We start from the raw sequence: 17,333 nt of genomic DNA, 5'->3' as shown, positions 1-17,333 counted from the left end.
CCTGATAAAGGCTACCATGAATGCAAGACTGGATGCTATTAAGACTCCCAGTCTCATTTTGGGTAACTACTTATTTATTCTTTTTAAAAACACATGATTAAAAGCTGGGCACTGGTGGCTCACACCTGTAATCCTAGCTACTCAGGAGGCTGAGATCTGAGGATCGAGGTACAAAGCCAGCCTGGGCAGAAGAGACCGTGAGACTCCTATCTCCAATAAACCACCAGAAAACCGGAAGTGGCACTGTAGCTCAAGTGGTAGAGTGCTCGCCTTGAGCTAAAGAGCTGAGGGATAGCGCCCAGGCCCAGAGTTCAAGCCCCACGGCCGACCAAAAAAAAAAAAAAAACAAACACATGATTAAAAGTAGAAAAATCAAAAGTAAATATAAGTTATTGGTAATGTATAGCTTTAGAAATAACATTATGTAAGTATAATTACATATGGTAAGGTGTTTATTTCCACTTTAATTTTTTATCTTTTAAGGAAAAGAATCATGAAAGAGAAAACTGTATTAAGACTATAAATTAAATGTCAGTACCCTGAGACAGAAACAGAAATCACAATGTCTCAGGAGAGGCAATCAAATGGTAGCATAGTGATTAGAAACGTACCTTCTGAACAGTAACTGGCTCAGGCTTGGATGTAGCAGATGCTCTGGGGGGAAGGGAAAAGGAGAGAAAAAAATTTTAAGAACATGAATTGTTATATATTTACAAATTTCTTATTAGTGGGGTTTTATCACTATATGCTAAATCATCATCATATGTATGCTTATTTTTTCATATGTATGTTTATAATTCATAGTTCTAACTCTTCACCATCTTCTAACTAGTTCATGGCAAGCCAGATATTGCAAGACTCAGTATCTTTACGCACCAGGTATTCATTACTAGCCTCTAGTTGTGAAAAAATAAATACCAATCCAATGTTTCATCTTTAAGTTAAAGTCATCCTATACCTTTAAAGTAAAGTATAATAAACATGACATCCTTCTCCTTGAGTCTCACTTGAATCCAGTCTCCATCAGTGTCTCCCTTTTCTCCAACATCTATGAACATGTCCACAGGATATTAGGTCACTCACATTCTAGTTGAACTGAGTTTTTGAATGAATAATCTACATTGTACTTTTCTTAAAAGTTTATACAAGTTAATGTACTTGCTATGCATAAACTAAACTGGGAATTCTTCCACTAGGATCTAATTTCCATAAAGGCAATGACCCTGACCCATTTGGATCTACATCTTAGCACAGTGCCTGACACATACCATGTCATTAGTCATGAATGTGGCGGAGAGAAAAAAGAAAGCCAGATGAAAGTCTATGTATACAACTTTTCATATTTTACAAATTCAAGTGAATTCTTATTTTTAATTTATGATTTTTCTTTGTACTGGGTACCTTTTTAGATATCACAAACTAAGTAGTAACAATAATTGGTTTGGAGTAATTATCTCATAAGAGATGAAAATTATTTCTTATCTTTACAATAAAAAATATATACTAAAAAATTATTTCTGTGAGGTAATTAACACCAATAATTCACATTCACACACACACACACACACACACACACACACACACACACAACCAAAACCAAATGCTAGAGACTCACACATGTAATCCCAGCTATTCAGGAGGCTGAGATCTGCAGATCACAGTTCAAAGCCAGCCCAGGCAGGAAAGTCCTTGAGACTCTTATCTCCACTAAACTATAAAAAAAAGCCAGAAGTGGAGCTGTGGCTCAAGGGGTAAAGTACCAGCCTTGAGCAAAAGAACTAATAAGGAACAGTGCCCTGGCCTCAAGTTTCAGCCTCAGTCCCACACAATCAAAACAAAATTCTGGCTATATTCAAAGATATTAACAAAATGATCAGAAAAGTCTCTCATGATTTAAAAGCTATTTACTCAATATTAAAGCACATATTATTTTTAATATTTCAAAAAGCTATTTGATTCCTCTCATACCAGTACAAGAACAAAAAAATCGTTTAGAATTCACAAAATATAAACATAGTAGATGATTATTAAGCCATAATAATTTTACTGCATAAAACATGAACTGTTTTATTATCATGGCAACATATCACACACAGAAGACACTATTGCTATGTATTGGGTCTTCAGGAGCATAATCTAGCATTGAACTCTGATCAACATTATTAGCAGCAACTCAATTTTCCAATAACAACTAATTTGGCTAGCTGTGGCAAGCACTGACTAAACAATGAGCTAAGGTAAGAAAAGGCCACAATGAATGCTAACATTCAAATACTGGAGTACAGGTTATACTCAGTACAGTTACAGAATTCTCATGTACACTCTCAACAGGCAATCTATCTTTTAGTTTACAGGATTATTATAACAAAAAAATGTTCAAGCACCAAACAGTGGAAATCTTCCTTTCATTGAAATTTCACAAGAAGTTGTAATCACAAAGATCTAAATATTAAAACTACCCAATATACTATTGAACATTTTCCAAAACAAAGAAGCCAGTATCCTTTCATTTCTTTATTTCTTCTTTTTTGTCTGGACATTTGAGGTACATGGACCATTTCTAGTAACATAAAAACAATCTGGGGATGTGAGTAGTAGGAGGAGGGGGTTAGGCTAATAATGAGGATGAAAGAAGATGAATACAGTTGAAATAGACTATTTGCAACTATGAAAACAGACCAATGAATCCTTTTTAAATTGTTCTGGGAAGGGGAAATGAGGGAAGAGGGAGTGATAGAAGGGGAAAAAGCTCTTGGAATATAGTTGTAAACATGTATAGAAGATGTAACAACTAATAAACTAATAATTTCTAATAGATGCTAGTTTTTAATCCACTCAAGAAAAAAACCCACTAACTTGTAAAACGAATATAATACTTGGCTCAGAGTAGAGAACTTGCCTAGCATGCACAAAGCCCTGGGTTCCATTCTTAGCTCTGAAAACCAGAAATAGAGTATCTAATAGTCACTAGATGTTACCAAACTAAGTAAGACTCTATATGTCTATGAAAACAACCCTTCTCAGTTTCTTATTGGTGCTGACTCTTTAAGTTTTAAGGCTAGGAATATAGCTCAAAAACAGAGCATTTGGCCCTGGGTTCAATCCTCATGGACTGAATGGATACATAGATATTAGTATTAAAATCCTCCACAGGCCCCAGAACAGTTTCATTGATTTTGGAGTGAAACCAACTTATTTTGTTGAGAATTCATAGAAAAACAATGAATCCTCACTACTTTATTAAGTAAAAATTCTCTGAAAACATTGAAATTTTGAATTCACAGAATTTAAATCTCAAATGTGGACGCATGCCCATTTTTTCTTCTGACATTCTCACAAATGCAGATGAACAATTAGGGGAAAGACTGGAAACATGCTCTCAAAATCCTGGAGTGAGTCCATTACACAAACACCTTTTGGTAGGAAAAACAGATTGGAAAATAGTTGATACTGGATGAGACAAAATTAAGTTCTCTCTCTTTTTAATTCTGACCATCAAAAGAGACAGAATCATAGGGGCTGGGAAGGTGGCTCAGTGGTAGAGCACTTGCTTTGCATGCTCGAGGCCCTGGGTTCGATTCCTCAGCACCACATAAGCAAAAAAAAAAAAAAAAATGGAAAAGAGACAGAATCATTAAGCTTTGAGAAGAAGGTGTCTTACATGTCAATTTATCAGGGGGGGGGGGCGGGGGGAGGGTATTGTTTGATTTTCCTACCTCTGCCTTGTTAGCTAGAATTACAACTGTGTACCACCACACCTGGCTATTTTTACGAACTATTTAACTAAACACCAATGACTCATTGCTATAATCCTAGGTATTGTGGGGTGGGGAGAGGGAGAGAAAGAGATAAAGTGGGGGAGAGAGTGAGAAAAATTGAGCGCATCACCATTTGAGGACATCTCAAGAACAAAGTTTTCAAGACCCTGGATCAACCAATAGCTGGGAATGGTGATGTACTTCCCAGCTGTAAAGGATACGTGTAAATAGGAAACTCTGGTCCACGCTAACTTGGGCATAAAGCAAAACTCTATCCCAAAACAGAAGAAAAACAAGCTAGAAGCATGGCTCAGGAAGAACAGAACCTGCCTAGAAAGAGTAAAGCCCTGAGTTCAAATCCCAGTAAAGCACACGCGCACACACACACTCACACACACACACCCTACAAACAATATTTTTTAAAAGAACCAATCTTTATAAAGTCTAAAATGTCCACTGAAGTCTCCTACAAATGGCTCAAATATTTGTCATTAAATTCTTAAAGCCTTTGTTTATGCAAAGTATCTTACTCATCTAGTATGTTCTTGAACTGTATGTTTGATACTCAAAGATAAGAATATGATTCAACCAATGTTTAAAGAAGAAAATTCAATTTCCTTCAGCAAACTGGAATATGTCTATTTGGAACATTTCCTGGGGAGAAAGTCCTTTTATATAAATAAGGAGAAGCATTTGTTAAGGTAAAATTTCTTCTAATTATCTTTTCTTTCTTTAAACCCTGAATAATGTCAGAGATTACATTTAAGAAGACTAATTTTTAAAAAGCTATTTAAATTAGTAAAGAGTTAAAAACTGAGGTGTAGGCTGCAATGCTTGGTAAGAAATGTACGCATTATCCTGCCCATGTAATTGTAACCCCTCTGTACAGTATGTTCACAAATAAAATTAAATTAAATTTTAAAAAAAAACTGAGGTGTAATTATAACATTATTCCTACTTTTTTTTCCTTCAAATCACGATGTGATAATGTATCTCTCTTTGAACTACAGTAATCATCACAGGACACTGGTGAGTGTGTGAGTTTCAAATCAGTAAGGATCCTGGCAGTGGCTTCGTGCCACAGGCTCACAATATGTTCATTGTTCTCTCTCCCCTTGGTGGGCAGCTCTGCACAGTAGTTAGCCAGGACAGTGAGACACCAGTGACTTAGCTCACTAATATCACCAGTTTGTGGAATCCAAAGAACAAAGCCACCAGTGTGGCTAGAACAATCTTTTCAAAGTTGCTTGGTTTTAATAAAAAAAAGTTCCCAAATAAAAATTTTAAAAAACCCTTATACATTACGACCAGTTTCAGAATTCTTAGGTGAACAGTTGAAAGGAGATATGAGTTATAATAGATTTATTCAAATCCAGAACTGTTATGTCCTAGTTAGAACAACAAATAGAAAAATAGAATAAATAAAGCTCATCATACATTAGCTTCAAAAGAATCAAGCAAAATTTCAACCTAAGCATGCCCAACAAATGGAGCTACACTTACATAGCTTTTAACTAGTATTTACTGTAATTAATGCATGTTTTTCTTAAACCGATTTACATAGTAACATTTTTCCATTAATAAAGTAGCCAATGAAGTTTCAAGTTCATGTTTAAGAATGAAGGATTAGGCAACAGAAGTAGGCTGGTAGAGATTATTTATATTACCAATTATGTCTATTATACAAATATCTTGTCTAATACATTTAATCCTATCTAATATATTTAACTTCTCAACAATCATAGAGAAAAGAGGAGGGGCTTGGCTCATCTCCTATGGGATGAGCTTGAGCTAAGTTTCCCACAGCATAGCCACTTTAGGACCCACTGACCTTAGGACCCATAAACACTAGGGCACATCATTAATCACTTTAATTGCAAAGTTGTCAATGTGCAATAACAAAGGATCTCCAAGGAGAAAAAAAGTGAGCACTTGAGACGGTGCCAAAGGATGGCTCCTTGAATACAGTCAGTCTACTGTCCTCTAAACTCAAACGTGAAACATTCCAATCTCCTGGGGCCATAATTCAGTGAGTTTGTCAAAATGATGAGAAAACATTGATATGATGGCATTTCATATGAATGGAAACACCAGATATGTGCGGGTCATATTAGCTTATTACCAGACTACTTATCACATACCCTATAGACACAAACACTCCTCCACCCCCCCACCCCTCCCCCGTTCTCTCTTGGCATCTTCTCTATTAGATTATATTGGAACTGAAAAGCAGATTATTCTCATCCTAGAGAGAAAAAGAAATAGGCTGACATTTGTGAGAGAGAGGCAAAGTAGATAGAAGTTAAACTGCTCTAAGACGGGAGGTCCCTGTACTCTGGTATGGTTCTTCCACAACAGGGCTTCCCCACATGGTAACTGCTTTTCTGCCTGAAAGTGAATGCTTATGATGTGAATGAACAGCTGTTGCTTATGGTTTGTTTGAGAAAAGTTTTCATCAGCCAAGGTAAAGAGCTGCTGGCGGGGGGGGGGGGGGGGGGGGGGGGGGATTAGTTCTGCTGAGTTTCACCCATCTAAATGGTCATATCAGAGTGAAGGGTCAGTAGAGCATTAATCTATTTAAAGACTAAATAAAAGCAAATACAAGCATGCTACTCAGTATACACTACATGGAAAATGAACTATGTAACTTGCGGACAGAAACAAGAGGAGGAAACTGGAGGAAAATGAAGGGGTGACATTATCCAAAAGAGAAATATATTTGATACCTGACTTGTGAAGTGGTAACCCCTCTACAACACCTTCATAATAACAATAAAATTATATTTTTAAAGGCTAAATATTTGTTATTACTATATGTAACTGGAGCATTGAGTTCGGGATTGCAGCTACAATCTTTTGAGGTAAACAATGAGTTAAAAGCCTGATATGCAATATATTATTTAGGTTTCACAAAGAAAGGATGAGCTTTTTGATACATACCCACAAGAAGGTCATATAATATGTTACTTTGTGATCTACATGCTACTATTTTAAGCTGAATGCCCAGCTTGACATTGTAGAGGATATTCATTAAGAAACTTCTGACCAATCTGAGTTATCAGAGAATTTCAAAATGAAGGATAGACTAAAGCCCATATCTTTGCTTCTGAATTTGTATTTAGCTTCAACTAGGAATTTTCTAGAGAACTCTAATCTCATTCATATACATAGTATATTCATATATATATATACACATACATATATTCATATATATACATATACATTCATATATGTATATATACTTTCATATATATAAATGAGATTATATATATATTCACACACATACATAGGTATATACATACATATATATACATATATCATTATTTAGAGAATGATATATATTAATATGTTAGAAAATCAATGGTTGTTTGTAGAAAGTTAACAGTTATTCATTGTTTCAAACCACAATTCTCTGGAGTTCTTTACTGAAATTAATTTTGTAACTTTTACTTTAATGTTATTTCAGAAAGTAGGCATACAGATGCATAAAAACATCTGGAAAATGTGTTTTCAAATTCTTCTGCCCCCTCATATTATAAATATTCATTATGTTTTATTCTTGTTCTGACACTTTTAGATTCTAAGTTGTAATCTAACTAATCCATTCCAACTTCTGCTTCCCTGATTCCTATATTCAAACTAGAACAATCTTACTTCCTCAGAAGGATACGTGAGAAATTATGTAATAAGCTACGTAACATGGTACTAAGTGTGGTATTTTCTTGCTGATCTCTTCTTGTTTTTGTGGAGTTTTTCTTTTCTTTTGAAAACTATCCTTGTAGGTAATTAGATTATAACTGAATAATAAGCAGATACAGAATAATTTCCAGAACCCCCTTCTCTGTAGAGGGAAGGTACAACTGGATGTTGCTTTCTTTAGGATAGGCATTCTGCTATGTTCTTTACATACAGGAGCTTGGGTAGGGGAAGGCTAGACTGGCTAACCGGCCCCCAAGGTTTATTCTGAAGCTCATGAGAACATGAATAGCTCTACCCATAGACGAGCACACAGTGTTCTTTGACATTCAGATAATTTGTCAACATTAGCTAACCATTTGATTTTGGTCATGTATGTATGGTCTTATTTAAGAGAAGGTAGGAAGAACTAAAACAGATTAGAAAACAAACTTGACTTAGTAACATTGGATGTAAAGTGAGGCAAGCCCTAAGTAAATTTTAAAAAGTATCTGTTTTGGCCTGGCTGAATTGATTACCAGTGAACACAGCCACCATGACTTAAGAGCAGATTGCCCAGATTCTAACCCTAGCTTCTTCATTTACAAGTTGCTCACCTTAGGACACATTACTTTCTTTGTTCCTTTACTATAAGATGGAAAAAACAGCAACAGTTACTTATCTTACAGAATTACTGCAAAAACTAAATGAGGAATGACTATATAAGGCTAAGAACTTTGTTTACTACATACATAGCATCGAAGTGCCAAATATGATATTGACTTTCCTCCATAAGCTAAAAAAAAGTTAAATGACAATTACAGTTTTCTTCTAGGATCTTCTTTTGCTTGTTTGTTTTGTTTTGTTTTTGTTAGTTATGAAGCTTGAACTTGGGGCCTATGTGCTATCTATCTCTGAGCCCTCTTGCTTAAAGCTAGGGCTCTATTTGGAGGAGGAATTTTATAGGATGTCTGATGGCAGGTGAGAGAAGTATGAGGTAGTTTCTTGCAACTGTTTGGGCTAGATGAAAGACAGAGAGACATGGAAAAGGGAAACATAAAGTACATTAAAAGGGAAACATATAAGTACATTAAAACCAACAGAACAAAGATTTAAAAAAAAAAAGCTAGGCTCTAGTATTTTGGGCCACAGCTCTACTTTCATTTTTTAAGTGGTTAATTGGAGATAAGAGTCTCATGGGGGCTTTGAAGTGCTATTCTCAGATCTCAGCCTCCTGAGTAGCTAGGATTTTAGGCGCGAGTCATCAGCTCCTGGCCAGGATCGATACTTGTATGATAGAAGAGCCTAACAGTAAATACAACACGGTTTTGTAAATACTACCTCACATGTCTTAAGCAGCTGCATTAATGGAGATGTATGAGCCATGAGAAATGGAACAACTAGTTTCAAATCACTCATAAAATAATCACTTCCAAGTCCCCAGAGTAAAACTAAACCTATTCATCTTCTAAACAAATGAGCAACAATGCAGGGTTTAGTGATGACTATGTTTGGTTCTGTAATGTCAGATGAATAAAAAAGCATTTACAAGTGAAACACCACGGTGAATTCAATCATGTTCCCTTTCCGAATTCCCTTCAGACCTTTCACTATGAATATGAGACACAAGGGCAACACGTAGGCTCATCACAGAATAGAATTATGGGTAACTGCCATCACAGGCAATATTTATGGAACAATGTGGACATAGATACCTCTAAACCCACTAGTATGGTGATGGACAGTAGGGTCATACAGGCAAGGGACTCTTGCAGATTGGTTAACAAGCTTAGCTCTAGAAACCCAGAAAGAAACCTACCATATTAAAAGTGCTTCTAACTACAAATTAAAAAAGAAAACTTAGAATGACACAAACAGAAAAAGGCCAAAACATGTATGTACGTTTCTGTATACCTAACAGGTCTTTCTCTTCTTTTTGTATCACAAGTTACAACCCAGTCATACAGGACAATAGAATACAATAATTAGTGATCAAATAGCAGCTGTGTTCATGGACCACACCCAAGGCTGTGGGTGAGCTGCATACCTCAATTAATGATGAGATCCATATTTAAAGAAAATTGAACTTGCATTATAAGCTCTGGTCTCGTTTTGACATGCACAACATCTAAGAGTTCGGCTGATTTCACCCATGGCCTTGTTTTCAGCTGCCTGTCACATCAGATAGGGATTTAGCAACTCACGGATCTGTTTTCTAGGGAGAACTACCCCAAAGCTAACAAGGGCATATGCTTATGCTTTGGTGCTTCTATGAAAACAAGATGCAGCATGACTCACTGCTCTTGTTGAATTACATGCCTTATGTGAGGCTGGGAGGAACGAGACCAGGGTTAAATGTGTTAAGACATTCATGAGAATGGCTGAAAGAAGCGATTTAGAAGGGACATTTGTAGAGGTAGATTAGCCTATTAAAACAATAGTACTAGCAGAGATATGATTCAACTTCCTTTTCTAAGACTTACCAATGTATTTGTTGTAACCTAGATTTCTGCTACAGTCTATGTTTGATAAAAGTACCCCTATTAAGCAAACTAGGCCAATCTCTGAAATTTGACAAAAACCTTAGTAATGAGTTTGAGAAACAAAAATCACATACACTTAGACTGGTTACCTAGACTTAAATTTAATCAATATTGGAATCAAAATCATAGGAAATCTTCTTAGGTTAATCTTTTTAGGTTCCATAACAGAAAATAATACATTGGTCTATATCAAATGATTACAATTTCCCATTGTATAGTCCAAATAATCATAAAAATATAATTTTAGTTTCTGTAGTTTTCCAAAATAATGACTAGAAAACTACACTCAGACTCAAATATACTATAGCTATATATGAAATGCTTTAGACAAAGAAATTTTAATCACTATGGTTTGCAGAGGTGACCCTACAAATGATTTTATTAAAAATCCTCTAGATGAATAGCCACTGAAATAACTCATTAGGATGAAAAATGATAGCTCAGTAAAAAAGATGCCTCACTAAAAATGGACACATAGAATTAATTCACGATCTCATCTAGAATAAGAAAAACAAATCAAACCTAAAATTCTAAATGTCTTATTCTTAGCATCTTAATCCTTAGGGTTGTTTTTCTTTTTCCTTTTCTTGAGCCTTTTAAACAGTAATTTCTTCTATTATTGATATAAAGATAATTTTGAAGAAGTTTATTTAGTGATTTAAAATATAAAATAAGTAATAAATAATACACAGAAATAAATTATGGATAACATTGTATATCACACCTGCTCCTGCTCCTGCTATGCAGGAGGCTGAGATCTGAGGATCACAATTTGAAGTCAGTCCAGGCAGAAAAATCTTTGAGACTCTTATCTCCACTAAACTAGCCAAAAAAGCTGGATGTGGCACTGTGGCTCAAGTTGGTAGAGCACTAGCCTTGAGCGAAAGAAGCTCAAGGATAGCTCCCAGGCCCTAAGTTCAAGTCCCAGGATCAGTGCCAAAATAAAAATAAAAATAAATAATAAAGCAAAGAAAACCCACAAAAAATAAAACCATACAGAGCAATCAACAACTATATCTTCATTAGTATTTCCTCCTTCATCAGCACTAATAGGACCAGATTCTCTGGGAGTCTACTCTGCCCTTGCTTTCCAGCCTCAGTGACTATATCATAAATGTACTATATAGTACCCAATATGCTTTTTCTATTGCCAAAATATGGAATTAAATCACTCTATTGTAGCCAGTTTTAAATACCACTATTTTATGAAGCAAAGGCTAAGAGAAAGTATTTTCCTACAATATGATTATACTTTCTTGTATTTTTTTTATCAAACATTTCATATTCTGGCTTTAAAACTATATTCATTAAAACTTTAGCCAGGCCCTAGTGACTGACTCCTATAATTCTAGTTACTCAGGAAGCTAAGATCTGAAAATCATAGTTTCAAATCAATCCAAGCAGGAAAGTCCATAAGACTCTTATCTCCAATTAACTAACCAAAATGGAGCTAAGGCTAAAATGATAGATGGCCAGCCTTGAGCATAAAGCTAAGGGAGAGTACCTTGTCCTTAGTTCAAGTCCCAGTACTGGCATTATAAAATAAAAAGTATAGAGCAGAAACAAGAGGGAGAAACAGGGGTGGGGGAAAAGAAAGAAGAGATGACATTGTCCAAAAAGAAATGTACTCATGGAAGTGGTGCTGCGGCTCAAGTGGTAGAGCGCTCGCCTTGAGCTGAAGAGCTGAGGGACAGCCCAGGCCCAAAGTTCAAGCCCCACGACCAACCAAAAAACAAATAAACAAACAAACAAACAAAAAAGAAATGTACTCATTTATGAAACTTATGAAGCAGTAACTCCTCGGTAGAATAGCAATAATAATCTAATAACTTAATAATAACAATTAAAATATATACAAAATTGAAAGTACAAAAATTGTATTTTTGCCTAAAATAGAACTTACTATACTTTAGAGATTTTTATAATACTTTTTAGGTTATTTCATACATAATCAGAATTAACTTTAATACTTTACTACTTCATGACTTTTAAATACAAATAGGTTACATTTACAAAGTTTGAACTTAGTCTGTTTTATTTTTAAAAAGAATCTAAGCCTCAGATATAATCTATTTCATTATATAAGCATTAAAAACAACTTTAAACAATAACTTCATCTTTCCCTAATTTTTCCAACCACACGAATGCTGCTCACATTTCTTTAAACAAATCTCTCAACCACTCAATGTGACAACTTGTGTATCATTGAAAATTACACTATAGTATATATTATACTGTCAAGAAGCAGTGTCGTTAAATACAATATATGACTTCCAGGATATTAAGGTTTTGAAAATAGTTAACTACAACGATGCATAAAAGTTATCCAAATGTCTGTCTTACAACCAAAGTAATAAAAACATATATATTTATCCACAAATGATCTCGTTAAGACTCTCTCAGCAGAGTCAAAAGCCCTACCTTCTAATAAATAAGCTTCACCATGCAATCTCTTTGTCTACATAACATCTAAATAATCAGTTCATAATAGAAAAAGTCAGACTTTGTACAGAGAATAACATATCTCCAAAGGCAAAAAGACTCCTCCATTTCTTCCTGCAGAACAATTTGGGCTTAGCTACACAAGACTTTTTCTTTTTTTAATTGTGAAAATACCGTATAGAGGGGCTACAATTACATGGGCAAGGTAATGAGTACATTTCTTATCAAGCATTGTTGCCTCTTCCTTTGTTTCCCCTTCCCATCCCTTCCTATCTCCCACCCCCGCCCCCACTGGCCAAAGTTGTTAAGTTCTTTTTTTGACATAATGACTTGTACATCTCATTGTTGCAATGGGTCCACCTATTTAAATGATTTGTTTTTTCCCTTCCCCTCCCCAAATTATACCAACATCAAATACAGTGAAAGCAGGGGTTATATCATGGGGGAGGGACATACAAAGCAAGATGACCTCAGTCTTCAATAATTTTTACTTTATTGGGCATGTATCGGACCTGGTGGCTAGTTAGGTAACCAGGCCCTGATTTAATTCCTCATCATTATGGGTATTTCAACATCAGCTTTGTCCCAAAACTCTGTTATGAGTACCATATACTTGAATAGGTTAAACCTTTCAAAGATCTACATATTAATTTCAAGAGATTACACACAGTTAAATAGCTATGAAGAGAGAGGATTCCAGAATCTGGGGATGAGGCTCAATAGTCTCATCGAGTCTGGGGACTGGGCACTGTCCCTGAACTTTTCTGTCAAGGATGGTACTCTACCACTTCAGCCACAGCGCCACTTCTGGCTTTTTTCTTGAGTAGTTTATTGGAGATAAGCATCTCAAATACAGTAACAACAGGGGTTATACCATAGGGGAAGAACATAAAAAAGAAACCAAAAAAAATCACATAGTACATTATAAATACATTAAAAACAACAGCAAGAAAGATAAAACCTCAGATGTATGAGACACTATATTGAAAACTACAAGTTGGAGGTGGGGAGGAATTAGGGAAGTGGGGAGGGAAGGGATGATAGGGGAAAAACAAAGGAGGAGGTAACAATGCTTGATAGGAAATGTACTCATTACCTTGCTCATGTAACTGTAACCACTCTGTACAGTATCTTTACTATAACAAAAAAAAGTCTCATGATAAGAGCCTGCCAGAGCTGGCTTTGAGACTTGACCCTCAGATCTCAGCCTCTCGTATAGCTAGGATTATAGCTAGGATTATAGGCGGAGCCACCAGCTCTCAACTGCAGCTTAAGTTTTATGAGCTTGTTTTCAGAAAAGCCAGGGTTGCCTTCTGACTTGCTACATATTAACAGATTCATCATGGCCCAGCCTGATACAAGCACTGCAAGTGGGTGGTACTATAGGTGGAGACTTCACAGTCAATCTAGCAGTTTTCAGACTACTAATTGTCCTACCATTTTCAACTGGCAACATTATTAGCAGGAATTATGGATATAATAAGTTCAATGAAATTTAGTTTTACAAAGGAAAAAACACCAACCTTGTCGACTTACCTGACTCAGACCACACTAACTAGGAAACCTGGGAATAATCTTTTCTAGTAGAAGAATTCAACAACCTGTATGGTCACGTGGACTGACTTGACCCTGCCCTGAGCTTTATGTTTTCACCTGCGACAAAGTATTTCTCTCACCTGTTCTTCAAAATTGTCTAGGCTTTTCTGGGGTTTTGGTGTTTCATGTGAATGTTTTAATTGGCAGGTTAAATTCAAGCTTTGATTCTGTTTCAGTCATTTCCTGCTCTTAATTCTTTTGAAAATATTTAATTTCATTCCCTTGAGGCTCTTAGCCTCAGTCCAGATAGAATATAGTCCCAAGAAAAGTTACACAATATTTCTTGACTCTCTTCTAGCTTGTGCAAAGATAGACAATTTCTAATAAGAGAAATAATAAAAGCACATTAATTGTAAATGAGTCAAAAGAGACTCTCAGGTACAGAGAATTTCTGTTAGATGCACTATTATTTTAAAAATTAAGAGTGTCAGAATTCTAACTCTCTTAGATATTTCTGAAGGGCAAGTCATGAAAGCTAACATAAACCTGTGGTATCTTTGATAGAGCCCTTTGAACTCTGCCAACAAAGCTAAAGTCTCACTGGAGATAATAACCCAAAGTTATTCTGAGTCGTGATAAGTTCTAACCAAACTCACATTGTTTCCTTACATCTCTTGGTATGTGACAACAGCTAGGACTTAAAAATAATCTTACAAGGACAAAAGCACAAGGTAAACCTTGCTTACAAATTTTCCATATTGTGTATCTGTGATTCATCTAATCTGTATATATATTAGAAAGTAATTTAAAAGTCTCTATTAAGCAGGTAAGCATAAATCCTTCTAAAGTGTCCTAAAATAAAATCTAACAATTGAGAAAAAATGTTTTCCATAGAAAAAAATAATATGTATGCAGTCATAGGTTAGGATACACATATTTAAAACAAGAGGTGTATTTTGAACTAAATCTTAAAATTCTGGAAAATGAAGACCAAAAAGTTGGCATACTGCATACAATGTCTTCAACATCGGGACAAAGAACAAAAGTTACATTACAAATAATAATTTATGGGTACCTAGAAGGAAACTAAGAAGGGTAAATAATTAAAGCAAAACATGAAATAAAGGACACAGGACCATCGTTATAAAGATTCATAGTTCCTTACATTGCTTTTTCAAGATAACTGAAAGCTTAGGATTCCGTAAAATATGTGTTGGTCAGTGACTTATTTATGTAAGGAAGAAATTGAGACAAAATACGAAGAGTGTGGCCAGGACTTCAAGTCACCATTGGCAAAGGACTACATAGCAAAAGTAGTGAGGCTGAAAAAGTCCAATTTATCTGTAAACTATACTAGGCTCAGAGGGAAGTGGGAGTGTCCTAAGAAGATTAGATGAATTCCTAACATGTTTTTAAAGCAGAATCAGGTGAGTCACTCGAGTAAACAGGCTCTTCACATCTTATGTCTTTTAATTCACCCCTTTATTTCCTCCCTTTATCTTCCCCTTAAACAAATGCCCTGACAGCAATCTAATCCCTGTCTACTTTTAAATTTTTAGAAAACTATATGTATAGGAGCTATTTTTACTGAATCTCTGACTAAAAGTATAGGTAATATCTCTATTTCTTACTGGTCCTCTGAATGGGTGAGGTAGGGTGAGACAGGTATCATTACTCCCATCTTCCTGCAGGTAAATAAGTTAAAGTAAGGGTTTTCTCATTAAAGACCCCCTTAGGGGCTGGAGGTAATACTCAAGTGGTTAGTGGAGCACCTGCCTAGCAAGTAAAAGGCCATGAGTTCAATCCCTAGGATAGCCAACAATCACAATAAAAAGACCTCTTTATAAAAAACATCACAAGAAATGGATTTTAAAAGTAAAGGCAATTTAGTTAAGGGGCAGACATGGGCTCTCTTGAATTAAGTTATGTGGGGTCAAATGCTGAATTCTCTATTGAGCAATCATATACTAGTTATGCAAATTTCCATTCCCAAACTTTCTTCATCTCTTTTTATTAAATATTTTCATTGTTATTATTGATGATGTGCAGAGGTGTTACCATTTCATAAGTCAGGTAATAATTATATTTATTTTTGAATGTTCTTTTGCTTGACTTCTAGTTTTTCCCTCCTGTCCCCAACCCACAAGTTGTATAATTCATTTTCAACATGGTGTCCACTGAGTACCACTGCTGTTTTATCTTTCTTCATCTTAAAAAAAAAAAGAAGAAGAAGAAGAAGCAGGAAGTGTGGCTCAAGTGGCAGATTGCTAGCCTTGAGCTAAGAAGCTCAAGGACAGTACCCAAGCTCTGAGTTCAAACCTCAGGACTGGCCAAAAACAAAAAGTACTCCACACAAAGGAAAATGGATATACTGGATGACAAGACAATCAAGCAGAGGCTGGAATGCCATAAAGATCGCCAGGGTCAAAACTCTGGCATTCAATAATCATCCTCTGCATTAGACCTGAGAACGATGAGAGAAGTAACAGGGAAGGATGGGAACAGGCCTTTTGTGGTAATGCAGCACACATCTGAACGATCACTTCATAGCACTGTATTTCCTTGGAATAGGAAGCAATGTCAAACACTGACCTTTCCTACTAGTAGGCTTTAATAATGCTGGTGCTCTATACACACAGAAGTGTTTAATGTAGTCACCTATGTAAAGGACTAGCAGGTCACACTGAAAGACATCCATCACACCCAAGGGGAAATAGAAGCAACTCTGAATTTTACTGTGGACAATAGATGATGACTGAAAAGAATAACCAAACTTCCTAGCATGTCATCTATATAGTTAAAGCTAATTCATTATGCATAATTTAACACGAAAAGAAGACAAGGTGGGGCAGATAGAGCCTAACGTTCTCACAAATGAATGTGTCTCGTGTCCCTTCAAGAACATGTAAAGGGGAATTAGGGTACAGATGGATTAAAGGCAACTAACCAGGTGACTATCCTCCCTTATCTAATGAGCCCACTGTAATTACAGGGGTCTTTAAGGAAATGGAAAAGAGAACAGTCATTGTTAGTACAAGGTGAGAAACACCTTGGAAAATGGAAGAGTATACAAGGCAGAAGTGCCACCTTAAAAAAAAAAAAGACATAAGGATGGATTTTTCTAGATCCTCCTAAAGAAAGACAATCCTGTCAACTCCTTATTTTAGCTCAGTGAAAGCCTCTTCAAACTCTTGACTGCCAAAACTGTGTGATAATAAATTGTGGAATTTTTTAACTGCTAAGTTTTTGGTATTTGTTATAGCAGCAATGTGAAACTGACACATACAAAAAAAAATGTTGAAGAGTTTTCATGAGAATAAACAGTTTAATAAAAGCAACCATTTTTTAAAAAAACTTGAATTATTTTGGTTTTAATGGA

At 35.6% G+C, this 17,333-nt stretch overlaps 1 protein-coding gene across 5 annotated transcripts in view; it reads right to left on the bottom strand.

Moving 5' to 3' along the window:
• Positions 1–17,333, bottom strand: part of Pdlim5 (PDZ and LIM domain 5) — a 158,642-nt gene that overhangs the window by 65,901 nt on the left and 75,408 nt on the right. For all 5 annotated transcript variants that reach the window (XM_013029775.1, XM_013029776.1, XM_013029778.1 and 2 more), the window contains exon 4: positions 612–654. In XM_013029775.1, coding sequence (XP_012885229.1) covers positions 612–654 — 43 coding nt within the window. The remainder of the gene's footprint in view (positions 1–611; positions 655–17,333) is intronic.

The sequence above is a fragment of the Dipodomys ordii genome, unplaced genomic scaffold (assembly GCF_000151885.1).
Source record: "Dipodomys ordii isolate 6190 unplaced genomic scaffold, Dord_2.0 Scaffold122, whole genome shotgun sequence".
NCBI classification, from domain to species: domain Eukaryota; kingdom Metazoa; phylum Chordata; class Mammalia; order Rodentia; family Heteromyidae; genus Dipodomys; species Dipodomys ordii.
Note: the sequence above shows the minus strand (reverse complement) of the source record. Positions and strands in the feature narration are given on the sequence as shown.